The 15,801-nt window shown below is 37.8% G+C and overlaps 1 protein-coding gene across 1 annotated transcript; it reads right to left on the reverse strand.

Moving 5' to 3' along the window:
- Positions 1-2,196: 2,196 nt before the first annotated feature.
- On the reverse strand, positions 2,197-7,185 carry LOC145771707 (uncharacterized). Its single transcript, XM_082583434.1, has 3 exons — positions 7,052-7,185; positions 3,088-3,216; positions 2,197-2,571 (listed from the first exon to the last, which is right to left on the reverse strand). The coding sequence occupies exons 1-3, from the start codon at positions 7,073-7,075 to the stop codon at positions 2,197-2,199; spliced, it is 528 nt and encodes a 175-aa protein (XP_082439560.1). The 5' UTR covers positions 7,076-7,185.
- Positions 7,186-15,801: the final 8,616 nt, after the last annotated feature.

Genomic DNA, 15,801 nt, shown 5'->3' on the forward strand with positions numbered 1-15,801 from the left:
AGTTTCCAGTTCCATCGACGCCGATTGCGACCGAGGATTCATCGACGCCGACAGCGACCGAGGATTCATCGACGCCGACAGCGACCGAGGATTCATCGACGCCGATTGCGACCGAGGATTCATCGACGCCGATAGCGACCGACGATCCATCATCGTCATCGCATCAAGAACAAACATTAAGGCGATCAAAGAGAAGACGCCAACCACCTCTTCGTTATGGGTGGTCATAAATTTTATTGGGGAGGTGTTATGTATTTTAGTTTATTTGCATTGAAACGATGTACTTTGTTTTCGTTTCCCTCAGGTCTTCTCTTTTGCTTAGTATTCATCCGCCTGCTTTTGTTAATTGGCACTTCTCGTTTTGGGCTTACTTTGCAGGTTTCACACTATATCTTGGTTGTGCAATTTTATAATAAAACAGAATTCCAGTATGACTCTGATTGAATGAGCTAAGAACACAACACCAATGAACGATGAACCGCCCTGTTAGTAAGGAGGGTGGCTGGTACCACTACTGCAAGGTATAGCTCCATGTTATTGACGACTCTTTATTGCGAATGCTGAGCGCGATCACATGTAACAGGAACTCGATTCATCGTAGCAATTATTGCTCCAATAATTTTCTGAAAATATGTTGGTAAGTACCCGTACCTTAAATTATCAGAATTTTTTAGGGGGTGCTGAAGCAATTATCGAAAATTTCAGGGAGGGTGAATTAGCTCTAGAGGGAGTGAAACCCCCGTGAATTCCCGCGCCCCTGAGTGTCTGTAATCCCAGGCCATAATCTTATGTGCTAGAAATCGCACTGCAAACAACCAATTTTCGCGCAGCTGGGTTTCATTAAAACAGAAGAGCAGACAAAAGGAACAATCACACTTCCCAATAAAGAAGTTTAAATGCTTTTGATGTCATCCGTCGGCAACTGGCCTTCCAAGGAATGGACGCAAACAAATTATTTTGGCTTGAGAGGGAAGTGTTGGAAAGCATGTCCAAAAGTTTAAATTAGAAATACTTTAGAGAATTTTTTTTTAAATTGCTGAATAAAAATAGCCTAGTGTTGTGAAATGTAGTGTGTAATTTAATTTGTGCAGTTTCGTTCAATTGAAGAACATCGTAAATTAATTATTTTCGCAAAGACTTGAGAAAAAAACTTTGCAATTTCAAAACAAACAGTAAGTGTGAGCAGTGTTTTTCTACCATATCTTTATTTTCGTAGGCCACGTTCCATGCTCAAAACTACACAGCAGGTACGCTACGCAGCTAAAAATTGCACGCTTGATTCAAAAACTTCAACTTTCAAAGTTCGCGTTGTGAGATCACAAAGATTGGTGAGATGAAAAGAAAAAGGCGATACCGGTAGGCCTACATCAACGTAAAAAGGACCAGCTTTTTTGATACAGCATAGTGTTTTGTAACAAAGAACTAGTAAAGTCTTGAAAGTTTAATCAGCATTGTAAACAGTTGATTGGTTGATAGAATCTTTATCCTCGGACTGGGAAAGCTTCTTGCAGAGCTTAATCTGGCAGTTTTGCATACTTGTAGACAGGGGCGGATCTACCCGGTGGGCCTGATTGGTACAGGCCCACCCAGAATCAGATTCATGAAAAAAAACATTAATGTTTAACACTGAAACAAGCAAGTAGCACTGAATTGTCTGTGGCATCCCAGCAAACATTGTACTTCGGCCCAACGTAGTGTGACAGTTGGTAAAATAATGCTCCTCCGTTGGCACTACGTTGTGGCCGAAGTTGACCCAACGTATCTTGCACCATTCGTCGCAGTTGGGACAACTTCTTTAAAATGTTTGGGCCAACGTTATCCCAACTCTGCACCCAACGTAGTTCATCGTTGGTACCCTACGATGGCCCAACGTATTTTGCACCATTCATCGCAGTTGGGACAACTTCTTTAAAATGTTTGGGCCAACGTTATCCCAACTCTGCACCCAACGTAGTTCATCGTTGGTACCCTACGATGGCCCAACGTATTTTGCACCATTCATCGCAGTTGGGCCGACTTATTTTAAAATCTTTGGGCCAACGTTATCCCAACTCTACACCCAACGTAGTTCATCGTCGGTACCCTACGATGGCCCAACGTATTTTGCACCATTCGTCGCAGTTGAGCCGACTTATTTTAAAATCTTTGGGCCTACGTAATCCCAACTCTACTGCCAACGTAGTTCATCGTTGGTACCTACGCTGGCCAAACGCACTTTGCACTTTTCGTCGCAGTTGGCCATACATATTTTGCACTAATCGTTGTAGATGAGCAACGTTGGTTAAACTTAACCTGCAATTTCAAGTTGACACTGTCCTGATGATCCATATGCCAATACGATGACCACCTTCTTGTACTGAGCAAATTTAAGTCAATGATGTAAACAAACGTAAAGTTGTTGAAAAATACATTTATTCGAATGGTAAAATGCACCACCCATGCACAATTCACAGCTACGACAAGACATGCATAAAAGTCTAAAAACACAGTGGACTGAGGTACTTCATGCCTCATCAGAAGACTGCGCCTGGATGTAACAACGTGATCTGTGGCGGCCTCAAACGCAAGTACCTATAAAACAATATGCAACATTTGTAAAGAAAACAGGGATGAAAGAAAATATACTGTACACTGTACAGTGCAAATTAGGTCGTGTTTACAGCACCGTGAAAGAACAGACTCTAATTGCTACATATCCCATGGATATGTGTATGCAACACCCGGTTATGTTACAATAACAAGCATTTTTTTAATACATCCTAACATTCCTCAGTATGTTTTAATTCTGTAATTCGTAGCCTATACGATGGGATGGGGAATGGGTATACCGTTATGTTCTATCAACCTCTAACATTAATGGCCATTCGTTAATCGTGTTAATGCGGTTTGCCTTCTCTAACCAGTGCAAATTATTATTGTTATCGTTTGATAGATCTTCGAAGTCAAGTCTTAAAATGTGTGTATATTTCTTGAAGTTCTGCTCCAGCAATAAACTAATCGCTGGTTAAGTAAATAAAAATGCTTTTATTGCCCTTATTGAGAGAATAGTAACGATTTGTCAGTGACGGAGAGAACAAATGAACATACCCGCAGTACTTTTTGTAGCAAGACGTTTAAGCCGGCCCCCATCGCGGTCTTCCTACGTCTTAAACCAGTCGCCCAGTTTGTGGTCGATTTCTTGTAGAGTGCATGATTTCGTATTGCTCTGGACAACATCTATAAGTAAAGCAGTTTTGTAAACAAGTAATGTTACATCGATTTTTATTTTTACACAATCATCTACAGCAGTGGCCAGCGGCTCTTAACCTGTGGGTAATTACTCAATCTGGGGAAGTTTGAGGTCTTCCAGAGGGCAATGAGCAGGACAGTGCAAATTATTACCAATTTTTAATCAAACTTAAATCATTGTTGGGTTTGGCTTTGGCTATTCCATTCAATTGATTGCCAAAGACTAATAAAATTGGTACGAATGGAATTCATTTTATGCTGCTGTTTGGAAGTCTTCACGAGAAGATGCAGAACAACGTGTTCTTGTCGAAGGTTGCTTATTTGTGCGACTTTTTCTCTGACATAAACGCCTTGAACTGCTTGCAGGGCAAATGGACAAGGTTATGGGATTTAATAGACAAATAATAGATTTAAGATGCCCAACATGCTTAATTGCTTAAAGTGGGGTAACGGGTCAGAAAAGGTTAAGAACGTTGCTCTACAGAGTCTACAGTCTGTTTCACGTGCGTGGCACGATCATCAGGAGAGCTGTAATGAAAATAAAAGCGAGGACATCACCATAAGCATAGCCGCCGAACCCAGGAAGGTCGGCCTTCCCGACCTTTTCGAAGAGAAGGCCACCCTTCCCTGCGAAATCGGCCAGATCAACTTTTTAATCTCATCTTTTTTATTGCACACGAGTAAACAGCAGGTGTTTTTCAACTAGATCTAGACTGAGGCATTAATCAGGGATAGTAAACAGCAAATTGACAAAAAAGATTACGAAAAAGGTAAACTTCAGATGCTGCAAAACTTATGATATATCCAAGGTTGTTATTTCATTGAAAATTAATCATGAACAGTAAGTATTCTTTCTGGAGACGATATCATACCAACAAAAGGTGAATTCAAAACTTAAACAAACTACTTACCTACGACCATGTTCTTTAAGTTTTGCATGGAATCAAAAGAAAACTTTTTCTCTCCACTTAATTTATTTTCCCCTTCCCGGTCCGTGAGACGTAATTTGCGACTTCGTTTAACATCACCTGAGGCATCAATCGATTAACCGTGTCGTATATATAGGCTTTTTCCTCTTATACGACACAGTTGTTTGAACTGCAATAGAACAGATGGATGTTGAAATGCATAAGCCGAGATCGTTAAAACAGCATAGAAAGCAGTCCCGGTGCGTACCAGGCTACCAGCGTACATAGGCGTCGAAATAGGGTGGGCCGGGTGGGCTTTATTTTAACAAAATATGTTTTGCCCACCCTGTTTTCATGACACCTATGAAGTGTTCGTTGCAATTATTTCCGTTTTTGTTTTTAGCTGAATTATCCAACCAACTGCAGTGCAACCTCCGATGACTTGCAATAAACAAGATCACAGATATGCGTAAATCAAACGCACAATACCACATTCCAATTGACAACTTTGAAGGTGGGTATGTAAATGAACCCAAACCTCCAAACAGCAACATTGATACCAACATCAGATTGTTCCAAATTCCAGTTATTAACATCAAGGCTAAATATTTTCACCAAGTTGTCAACTTAAACCTCAAAGATATCAAGCATCTGCTCATGTATTTGGATTAAAACGTAGAGATGGCCTCATCACTATCAGACAAAAACTAAAGTCCCGAAAGCTGACGAAATTCTTCAATACCAAACATGATTTTAATGTTTGTGCAGACTAATACTGTGTGATGCTGAAACCAGCTTTGAAATTTTTGTGTTTTCAATATGGAGTTGTGTGATACAAACCATACAACAGCATGTCTGTAAGAATGTGAAGGACTGATTCACACTAAGCGTTTTGACTCCAATATGACATTTGAAATACAAATTAAATATGCACACAATGAATTCAGTTTATTTAAGAATTTCTAAAACAAAACTATATTCTGCCTCATTGAAGCCAAACTGTGACAGTGTGAATCAGCCATAAAAATAGTGGGTTACTCGAAGTCCAGTTTGAAATTAGACTGTTTTATTGATTCTTTGATTGCTAAGATCAAGTGTATTTATACTAGAAGAGGACTTCATTTGTTTGAGTAAGTTTTTAAAAGTAGTTCTACTTGATGGGGTATGTTTCACAGTCATAAGATCAATCATTATACACTTTTGACATCGCACCCACTGCATCAGTGCTTGATTTTACTTTAAAAAATCAGTAATTTGCTTGTAACTTTTTTTCTGTACATTTTTAAGAGAAAGTTCTTTGGAAATTAGAAACATGTTACTTCTGCAGCATTTAAGCCAAAAACTAACTTTCTAGTACATATAAGCGGTTATCAAGATATGGCAAAATTAGCTATTTTCAGCTTGTTTGGTGAAATTACACGGCCACTAGAGGGTGCAAGAACCCAAAATTATGATAGAAGTATTTCATTTGATATTTGGGGCCATATATCAAGACCACTTTTTGAAATTCAATTTTTTTTATTTTTCACTCCACCCTAATGAACAATTCGTACCGTCAGTTACCTTGAAAAGATCAAGAGAAAAAATTAAAAAAGCTGTAGTCGCTGATCGTAGTTTCCACAAACATTTTAAAAGGATTAGATATCGATTAGCTAGGCATCGGTATCCGCAAACAAACAAACTGAAAAGATCGAGAGAAAAAAATAGAACATTGCTGATCGCAGTTTCCGTTTTTCCGCAAACATTTTAAAATTTCCGGTAATGCAAACATTTTTAAATTTCCGGTAATGTAAACATTTTAAAGTTTCCGGTAATGATTCTAAGAGTTTGCCGAAGTCGCTGAACGCAGTTTCCGCAAACATTTTAAAAGGGTTAAGGTTTAGGGTGTTTCCGCAAACAAACAAACTGAAAAGATCGAGTGAAAAAAAATAGAACAAAGCCGAAGTTGCTGATCGCAGTTTCCATTTTTCCGCAAACATTTTAAAATTTCTGGTAATGATCCTAAGAGTTTGCTGAAGTCGCCGATCGCACTCGCAGTTTCCGCAAACATTTAAAAAGGGGTACCTCTAAATACCCATTGTCATGCATTGTTGGGCATTAGACAAATCCTAGACAATGCCTTGAAATTACCGACAATGCCTGAAAGTAGCTACTCTACAATGCCTGACAACCCCTGAAAATGCTATAATGCCTAACAAACCCGTCAACCACTGATAATGATCGACAATGCCTGGAAATTCCCAACAATGCCTGAAAGTAGTTAGCCTACTCCACAATACCTGACAACCCCTGAAAATGCTCCACAAACCTCCAAAAAGCCTACTATGCCTGACAATACCCGACAATGCCTGACAATGGGTATTTAGAGGTACCGTTTTAAAAGGGTTAGGCTTGATTAGAGTATCCGCAAACATTTTAAAAGGGTTCGGGATTAGGGTTGATCAAAGTTTCCGCAAACATTTAAAAATTTCTTTAATAGATCCTAAGAGTTTTTGTTTGTTTGCGGAAAAATTTTAAAATGTTTGCAGAAACTGTGATCAGCGACTTCGGCTTTTTTTAATTTTTTTCTCGATCTTTTCAAGGTACGAACTGACAGTACGAATTGTTCATGGTACTAATTAGGTTGCATCCGATGCTGCGCAATCTACTTCATAAAACAATCTGCAAAAAACTTGTGGTATATACATAATGCGGTGATAGTAGCAACACTTGAATCCTGATAAAAGCACTTTTCGTTGACATAATAGTCATTTTTATGCCACTTGAAAGTGAAGATACCACTTTTTGAAAAAATCGAGTAGGCTACTTCTAAAAATGTTACTTCAAAACCAATAAACAGGTCACGTAATTGCCGTAAAAAGTATTAAATAGTTTACCCTGAAGAATAGATATGAGTCAACTGAAATAAACCTTACCTGAGTTTCATGATGATCATTCATTTGGGCAGTGCTCTCATAAATGAAAACCTGAAAGTCCCCAAAGCTACGTCTAAAAATTCCTAGATTACATCAAAGTTCCCTACTGTAAATCATTATTACATTCGAACAGTTTCACGTTCTGAAACAAAAAGCAAGAGTTAAGCGGTTTAAACAACAACACTAGCAAAAACCATTCTACATAACTTTGTTGTATTAGTGGGCAAAGTCTCACAGCAAAAAGCAGTATGGTATGTTAAATTACAGTGATGTTTAACATTACAGGGATACAGTGAAGATTTCCCAATGCTTATCACATGCTAAAAATGACATAAACTGTGCACGACTATCGACTTATTCATGAGAGCTAATTCGACTAGTAATTAGTTGATTAGTTCATGTGCTTCAGCATCTGTAGCTGAACTCTTCATGAGCCCTTGCCAACTGCAACAATTTAGCTCGATCCCTTAATCCCAGTTTGTCAGCTGACTTCATACCTTGGGTGTGTAGCAAACCAACTAAACTTTCTCACTTTAAACTGTTCCTGTAGTCAGTTTTAATGTTCTTCAAGCTATCCGTACTAAAAAGTCATTCAACTGGGGCATTTAAACATGGTAGGGACATTAGGCAAGTGACTACTTTGCTATGAACTCAAATACGGAAGAAAACTTGACAAATAAACTTCCATTCATTCTGCAAGCGAACAAGACAAAACTGCAAATGCAAATGTTGTCCAACTCCATTTGGGTTTTCGCGCGTTTTTTACGATTCACGTCACAGACAATTGTAGTTTCTGACTGCGCATGCGCATCGTCATCTCTTTTTAGCGAATTTTGAAAAAGCACGTTCAGATGTCCGCCATTTTTTACAATGTACCAATTACTCGCGTTTGTCAATGCTTTAGATATGGCGTGCTGTGCATATGGATGTAGAAAACGAAGAAAATACAATTCAGATGATAAAAAGAGTAAATATTATTCCAAGATATTTACTAATCTCTCGGATCATGTGTTTGAATGCACCAATAATCATATTTTTACACTAGTCAAAACTGTGTCCAAATGTTATTTAAAAATTAGGTTTTACCGCATTGGTAAGAAAACCTGCAAGCAAATACAAGCTAAATTGGTTCGTAAAACGCTTAACAAAAATTCTGTCTTAACAAACGTCTGTAGACGTTGAATCAGTGTAAAAATGACAGATTTTGTTGTATGGCTTGGCTGTAACAGCGCAGCTTTCACGCAAATTTGAGACAGTAACAATAGCGAATGCCTTTTTTTAATTTCTTCAATCGAGATGCGCTGTCTAGTTGTTATAAGATGTTTGTGGTTTTTTTAAAGTGCTTGCCTGAAACACATGGTACGGGAAACTGTGGTCCAATTATTCAGTTCAGTGTTGTCATAATTTTTTTCGAAAATAAAATGAAAACTTCGAAAACAAAAATGAACGGAGCACGTAAAAATTGCGAGATGAAACTACAGCCCTGATCAATTTTAAGAAGGCAGAGTATAGTTATATAGAGCCATAGTAGAACACTAAAAAAACTAGCTGCTGCTAACAAACTTGAAAAACTGCAGCTAAATTTGCAAATTAGTGGTTTTTTTTCAGAATTAGTGATCCTCATAGTGATGCATGATTTAGAAAAACATTTCAAATTTTTTTTTTACTTATAGCAATAACGTAAAAAAATTGAGGGGTTACCGTAGTTCGCCCGCAAATAATGACGTTGGTCCAACGTTCTGTACAACTGCACACCAACATTGGAAAAACCGACTTCCTAATTCTAAGTTTTTTTGCATTTTCATTGTTCCATTACAATTGTAAAAGGAATACGATGAAGCAAACTTAAACAATTCTTCGAAGGTATCTTCAATTAAAATATTTCAAAAGTTGGCAAAACTACACTACTCTCAGCCAACCCGAACAACCGTCAGCCAACGTTGGGCCAAGGAAAAATGTTTACTGGGATCACTACTTCACAGCATGATACCACTTTAACAGCCCATAAACAATTTACACAAAGTGATGTTTCCCAGGAAAAAGTTAGCCTTTCGCTACTGTCGTTTTTGATGGTTTACACTTCACAGACGATCTTGTCCCGCTGTTTGAGATGAGCATAAAGACTTGGCTAAACGTGAGCTGGTTGCCGAGTGTGTGCGATTCCTTCACGGAGGTGTCATCAAAGAGCGGGCAGTGGGCTTTGTTGCGACAGCAGACTTGTCCGCAAAAGGAATATCAGAGAAAATCCTGGAGGTGCTTCAACCACTAGAATTGGATCCTGCTCTGTGTGTTGGGTTCTGTTTCGATGAAGCATCGGTCATGTCGGGGCACACGGGGGGGGGGGGGGTTCAGGTTATTTTGAAAGAAACATTTCCAAAAGCCATCTATGTACACTGCAACTCGCATCGGCTTAACTTTAGTGCTTTGCACCGCTGCTAAAGAGTCCGGACATGTGAGCACATTTTTTGACATTGTTAATCAAATACACAGCTTTTTTACCGGGGCCCACCGGCACTCTCGCTTGATGGAGATACACAAGGAAATGCATCCCGACCGGCAGACTATGGGGCTGGAGCGCTCATATGACACCAGGTGGAGTTCAAAATCAGGGTCAATGCATAAGATATTGCAGTTGCTTGATGTATTACTGGAGGCTCTGGCTGGCTTTGCCGAAACCAGTGGACAAAAGAAAATATAAGCAGAGCAGCTCCTGCAGCAGATGCAAACGAAAAAATTTGTTTTGTGATGTTTTAGTGTTATTAGCAGGACCTGTTATTAGCAAACTGTTTGAAAACAGCGATTTTGCCACCAAGGGCCTGTAGAGCTCAACACTTTGTGTGACAGGCTGTATATCACTGATTGAAACACTGAAAGCTACATATGCAACTTTCCACGAGGATTCGAAGGGTGACTTTGGTGACGTGCTAAAACTGACAAAAGAACTGATGGTAAAGCATGAGATAACTAACTGGGACGTGGTTGCTTCTCGTGAACTCAAACTGCCTTCGAAGTTTCACAAGTCTGTTGTCACCACAACGCTAGGAAAAACGTCGGCTGTCAAGAGCAATTAGGATTTAAGGGCGCTGTGGAACTGTATTTTTGACAGGCAGATAACGGAGTTAAACTGCCGCTTTATGGACGACACGTAGCTATGGATTAATGAGAGCAGCGGCCTCTTTCGCTGCACTTTTGGCGAAATAAACATTCTAAATGGTCCGTGTGCACAGTATGGCATTGAGATCGCAGATGCTGAACATGCTGTATTCATTCAACACATCAGACGAAAAATGGATCGTGAAAACTTTCCTGCATTAATGGTAGTGATAAAAGCTTTGGTAGAGAGTTTGCTTTGTTGAACCATAGAGAAATAAAACAAAGTAACTTTAGCGGGTTTAACATGATGTATTGTATACACAAATATAACATTTTTAATTGTATTATATTTGTGTATGTAATACATCATGTTAAACCCGCTAAAGTTACTTTATTTTATTTCTCTATGGAAGTACTGGACAGCTGCCCTGCCGATATTTTCACGAACATGAACAGTGTTTTAAGGACCATCATACCACTGCCTGTCACGTCCTGCAGCGTTGAGAGACTTTTCTCCGCAACAAACAGGATCCAAACGCGCTCAAGACAACTCATTGACAGTTCGGATTATGATGACATAATCAACTTTTTTAACTCGAAACCTAGGAGACTCCGCCTTGTGTAGAAGCTCCGGTAACACTAAGGTTTTGTATGCTGGCCCGTCGTGGTATTATTGGTGAAGGCCTATCAAGATATTTCCTAGGCCCACCCATAAATTACTTTCTGAATCCGCCACTGCTTGTAGACAAGAGCGTCCGCAGGTTTTCGGTTGGGGGGGGGGGGGGTGAAGGTGGGTTCACTCTGCCTTTTCGGCCGGATGCAAATTTTTTTTGTAAATTTGATCATTACACCATCCAGACAATTTATCATTTTTATCAGTGTTTACATTTCTACGGATTTTTATTAAAATTGGCCAGAGCAAAAATTATCAGAGTCATATAATCGTTTTATTGCATACTATTATCGTGCTCAAGTGAACCTTGCGTAAGGTGTAATAGGGGAAAGGTATGTATTTTGAACCCCTTAAAGAAAAATAAGCACAACTCAGCCAACTTCCGGTCAATGTGTATTATTTTTCACCCCGATACAGTCTAGGTACTTGCAAACCAGTGTAGAAAATATAAATCACATACAATAAAAAAATGCAGAATAATTAAGTAGCTAACTGCTCTTGGCTGATGCTGAGCTGCGTCGGAGTCTGCCTCGCTTTCTGACCTAGTCTTATTCTGAAACGATCCCTGTTCCATATCTAGAAAGCTAAAACCTCAATTGCTAAGGTAACAGGAATCAGTTGTCAGTAGATGTTACAGAAAATATATTTCGCACTTATTCAGTGCATCGTCAGTTCTGATAAAGGGCAGTTAAAACCTACAAGTAATGTTTTAAACAACATTACAGTGACGCAATAATGCCAAAACATGAGCGTAAAAAATTGAAAAAGCATAAGCGTAAATATTGAAAAAATGCTGAATGAAAACTAAACCAAGCCGGCAGTAAAGTAAATTACGTATCAAATATAAATTATAAACTAGAAATGATGAAAGAGCGATGAGCAAAGCCTGCAAATGTAGCGTTGTGACAAATTACGGCAAAGAAAATAAATAAAGTATATGCGGAACACGGCAGTCAAAGGCAGTGATAAACAAACTAAGTACAGCGAAAATAATTAAATGGAGCGTCTTGGAAAACACAAAATGTAGCGTTGTGGAAAAAAGAGTAGGCAAAGAAGGCAGTGAATAATAAGGCAGTAAAATAATTAAGCAATAAAAAATGTTCAAAAATGGTCCAAATTACACATATGGTGTGTATTTTGGACCATTGGGGTGTGTATTTTGAACCATTGGAGTATGTAATTTCAACTGAAGTTGCTCGAGGTCTTCGAAATGAAATTTCTGGATGACGGTTCAAGAATCCCTTAAGCCAATCTTTTTCAGCCAGACCCTTTTCACTGTTGAAGCGGGTATTGATATTATTGGCAGACGCAATGTCATATGCAAGCTTTCTTAAATCTTTGGCCCCTAAACCATAAAATCTTCACTCCATTTCCAAAACATGTTTGACCAGTTGATCTTCAATATTTTCGGGAAGATCAAGTTGTCAACCAATGGTTTTTGACACTTGTGTAGCATATTTATTGGTAGCCTGTTATGGACATGTTTTAACACTACAGTTTTGGGAATTTTGAACTGACGCGATGCTGCATAGGTGAGATGACTGGTCCAAATTACACACCGTCATGCACTGTTAAAAATTACCAACTATGACTTCCACACTTCAATCAATCAATCAATCAATGTTTTATTTGTCAGTAACAGGAACATAGGTACATGTTTGAAATATGCAATATACACAGTACAAAAGTTACACAAGTTCCCATACCGACAGGGAGACAACGAGACGACCATACGGTCTACTAGTCAATTGCCACCCTACGGAAATTACGATTTTGCCATTTAAAATAAGCTTACAAGAGAAAAATAATAATTGAAACGTTCCCGCGCTTCAACAACAGCATACGCACAAAAAAAACATATTGATGATAACGTAGGCCAAAACACAAAATTCCATGAAGCAAGCAGAGAATAATAAAGTTTCCGAAGCAACTGACAAGTTGGTTTCCATAACATATCACTTACGATGCACTGTAGCTTTGTAAAATTAACGTTTTGATCTCTTTTTTGAAACAATGAAATGATAAGTTTTTTTAGCCTACTTGGAACCTCTGACCAGAGCATTGGTCCCAATACCTGCATGGACTTCTTGCCAAATTCTGTGTTTGATCTGTTTATAAAATAATTGTTGCCTGTTTGATATCTTGTGTTATGCTGATGAATAGATGAAGCATTTGTAAATAAATCACAATACGTAGACGGATACTCATTCATATGAACTTTGTACATATGTTTTTTTATTTCAATGTCATGTATGTCTTTTAGTTTCAAGATGTTCATTTTGAAAAATAAAAAATTAGTGTGAGCATAGTAATTTTGTTTCGTAATTATTCTTATAACCTTTTTTTGTAATTTTATTAATGGATCCAGTGCACTGTCACAGGCCTTTCCCCAGCTTGAAATACAATATTGCAAATGACAGTAAATCAAAGCGTGATACACATCTTTTAAAGTGTCTGTGTTGACATAATTTCTGAGTTTAAGCAACGCCCATGAGCCTTTTGCTACTTTTCCGCAAATTTTATCTATGTGATATTTCCATGTTAATTTGTTATAACGCCAAGGTATTTTATTTGATCTTTTTGTTGAATGCTTGTGTTACCAATGTTAATGTTAAAATTTTTTATGTGTTTTTATTTGTTATTAGCATGTATTCAGTTTTTAAGAAATTTAATGATAATCTATTAAGCTTCAACCAGTTGTAAACTTTTTGCATTTCGGCATTCACATTGTTCTGCAAATTTATTTCACATTTGTCGCTCATCGTAAGATTGGTGTCGTCAGCAAATAGTTTAACATTCATGTTTGTTGAATTTGGTAAGTCATTTATATAGAGTAAGAAAAGAAGGGGTCCCAATGTCGATCCTTGGGGCACACCGCAGGTAACCTGTCTTGAGTTTGAAGAGATTCCATTGACGACCGTGTGCTGTAGACGATTGCTGATATAGCTTTTTAACAATTGTAATGGAAGGCCCCGAAAACCGTATGTTTGCAGTTTCTGTATGAGAATAGTGTGATCAACTGTGTCGAAGGCTTTAGCTAAATCAAGAAATACAGAGCAAGTTGTATCTTTATTATCTAGGTTAGTTAAGATGTTATCACAAACGTTTGACACAGCTAACGAAGTGGAATATTATGGTCTAAATCCATACTGATGTGGTGTGATCAGGTCTTTTTTTGTTAGATAATTGTACATTTGTTCATACAGGCATTTTTCGAATATTTTGGTGAAGGGGGACAATAGTGATATGGGCCTATAGTTGAAACAATTTTTCCTGGAGCCACTTTTGAAGATTGGGGTAACTTGAGCGACCTTTAGTACATCAGGATATACACCTTTATCGATACACTCATTGAATAAGTTGGTGAGGAAAGGGGCGATTATTGGTGAGGATAGTTTGACAAATCTCATTGGTATTCCATCATGTCCTGTACTTTTAGAGACAGAAAGATTATTAAGATGTTTTAATACTTCTTCTTGATTGACAGGTTTTAGGAAAAAGGAGAATGGGACACTTTGCAATTTCAATAATGAGCCAGGAGACGGTAGAGGGATTTTAGATGCCATGGAAGGACCAATTTCTGTGAAATAATCATTAAAACAGTTACTTATTTGTGCAGGGTCAGATATTTTTTCATTGTCAGTGCTAATTATTTCTTCTGGTATGTGAGCTGTGTGCTTATGTTTGTACTTGATGATGTCATTTATGGTTTTCCATATTTTTCCAGTGTTGTGCTTGCTTTGCGTAATAAGAAAACTGTAATGCATTTGTTTTGCTTGCTCTTTGGTATGAGTAAGTACATTTCTGTACTTTTTGTATGTTGCTTGTGCAGAAGTGTTTGTTGGGTTTTTTATTTTTAAGTGATATAGTCTGTTTTTAGTTTTGATGGAGTTCAAAATTCCTTTTGTTAGCCATGGTTTGGTCTTGAGTTTTCTTTCTCTTCGAGACAACAATCGTAAAGGTGCATGCTTGTTTAAAGTGTCATTAACCCTTTAAGGGATATAATATTTCTAAGACTGTTTTTTTCCAAATAAATATGTTTTGTAGTTTAAAATGGCAACTTAAATTGAATTTAAGAATTTTTTTTTAAATTTGTTTGTTTGTTTATTATAAAACGGTATGGTACATATGTGTACCATTGTCCCTTAGGGGAAATTTCGTTGATAACTCTTTTGATTATAGGCCTACTTGCCTCATATGAGGAGCCCTATTGTTTTTCATTATAAGCACTTTCGCTTGACAGTCTTGTGATTTTAAAGATTTTACCCACACGACTATTCAATGTTAGGTATGTTGGGGGCTAACCCAGCCCCATATTTACCCCTTTTATTATGAAAATGTTGTTTCCATGCAAAATAACTTAATGATGGAAATCAGAAATTACGACATTCATACAAAAACATCTTCCAAGTATAATGGTGACAATTCAGTAAAGTTAGCCACACTCATGGTACAATGAGAAGCAATTTCTACCATTTACATAGCACAAGTGGACATTGCACTCAACACATATAGGGGGTCAACTCAACCCCATATTCACCCCTTTTATTATGAAAATGTTGTTTCCATGCAAAATAACTTGATGATGGAAATCAGAAATTACCACATTCATACAGAAACATCTTCCAAGTATAATGGTGACAGTTCAGTAAATTTAGCCACACTCATGGTACAATGAGAAGCAATTTCTACCATTTACATAGCACAAGTGGACATTACACTCAACACATATATTGTTTGTTCTGTTTTGGAGTGTTTTTCTGGTGCAATGTTTGCATATATGTACATAAACTATTAACATTTGATAATATTAAAGAGCTACAAATCAGCAACAACACGAAAACACACTGCCTACAAGCACCTCAATAAGGTTTGGAAAGTTATCTGATATTTCCCCTAAGGGACAATGGTACACATATGTACCATAAAATTTATATGATTTGTTTCAATGCCAAAACACTTTCAACTATGGTAAAAACGTTTA

The sequence above is a fragment of the Aplidium turbinatum genome, chromosome 6 (genome assembly GCF_918807975.1).
Source record: "Aplidium turbinatum chromosome 6, kaAplTurb1.1, whole genome shotgun sequence".
Classification (NCBI taxonomy): domain Eukaryota; kingdom Metazoa; phylum Chordata; class Ascidiacea; order Aplousobranchia; family Polyclinidae; genus Aplidium; species Aplidium turbinatum.

Excerpts from the sequence above, each read along its gene's own strand:
- LOC145771707 (XM_082583434.1), bottom strand. The coding sequence starts at position 7,075 with ATGAATGATCATCATGAAACTCAG. Across the intron at positions 3,217-7,051 it reads ATGATCATCATGAAACTCAG|ATGTTGTCCAGAGCAATACG; the intron begins GTAAGGTTTATT and ends CTTTACTTATAG. Across the intron at positions 2,572-3,087 it reads TGCTACAAAAAGTACTGCGG|GTACTTGCGTTTGAGGCCGC; the intron begins GTATGTTCATTT and ends ATTGTTTTATAG.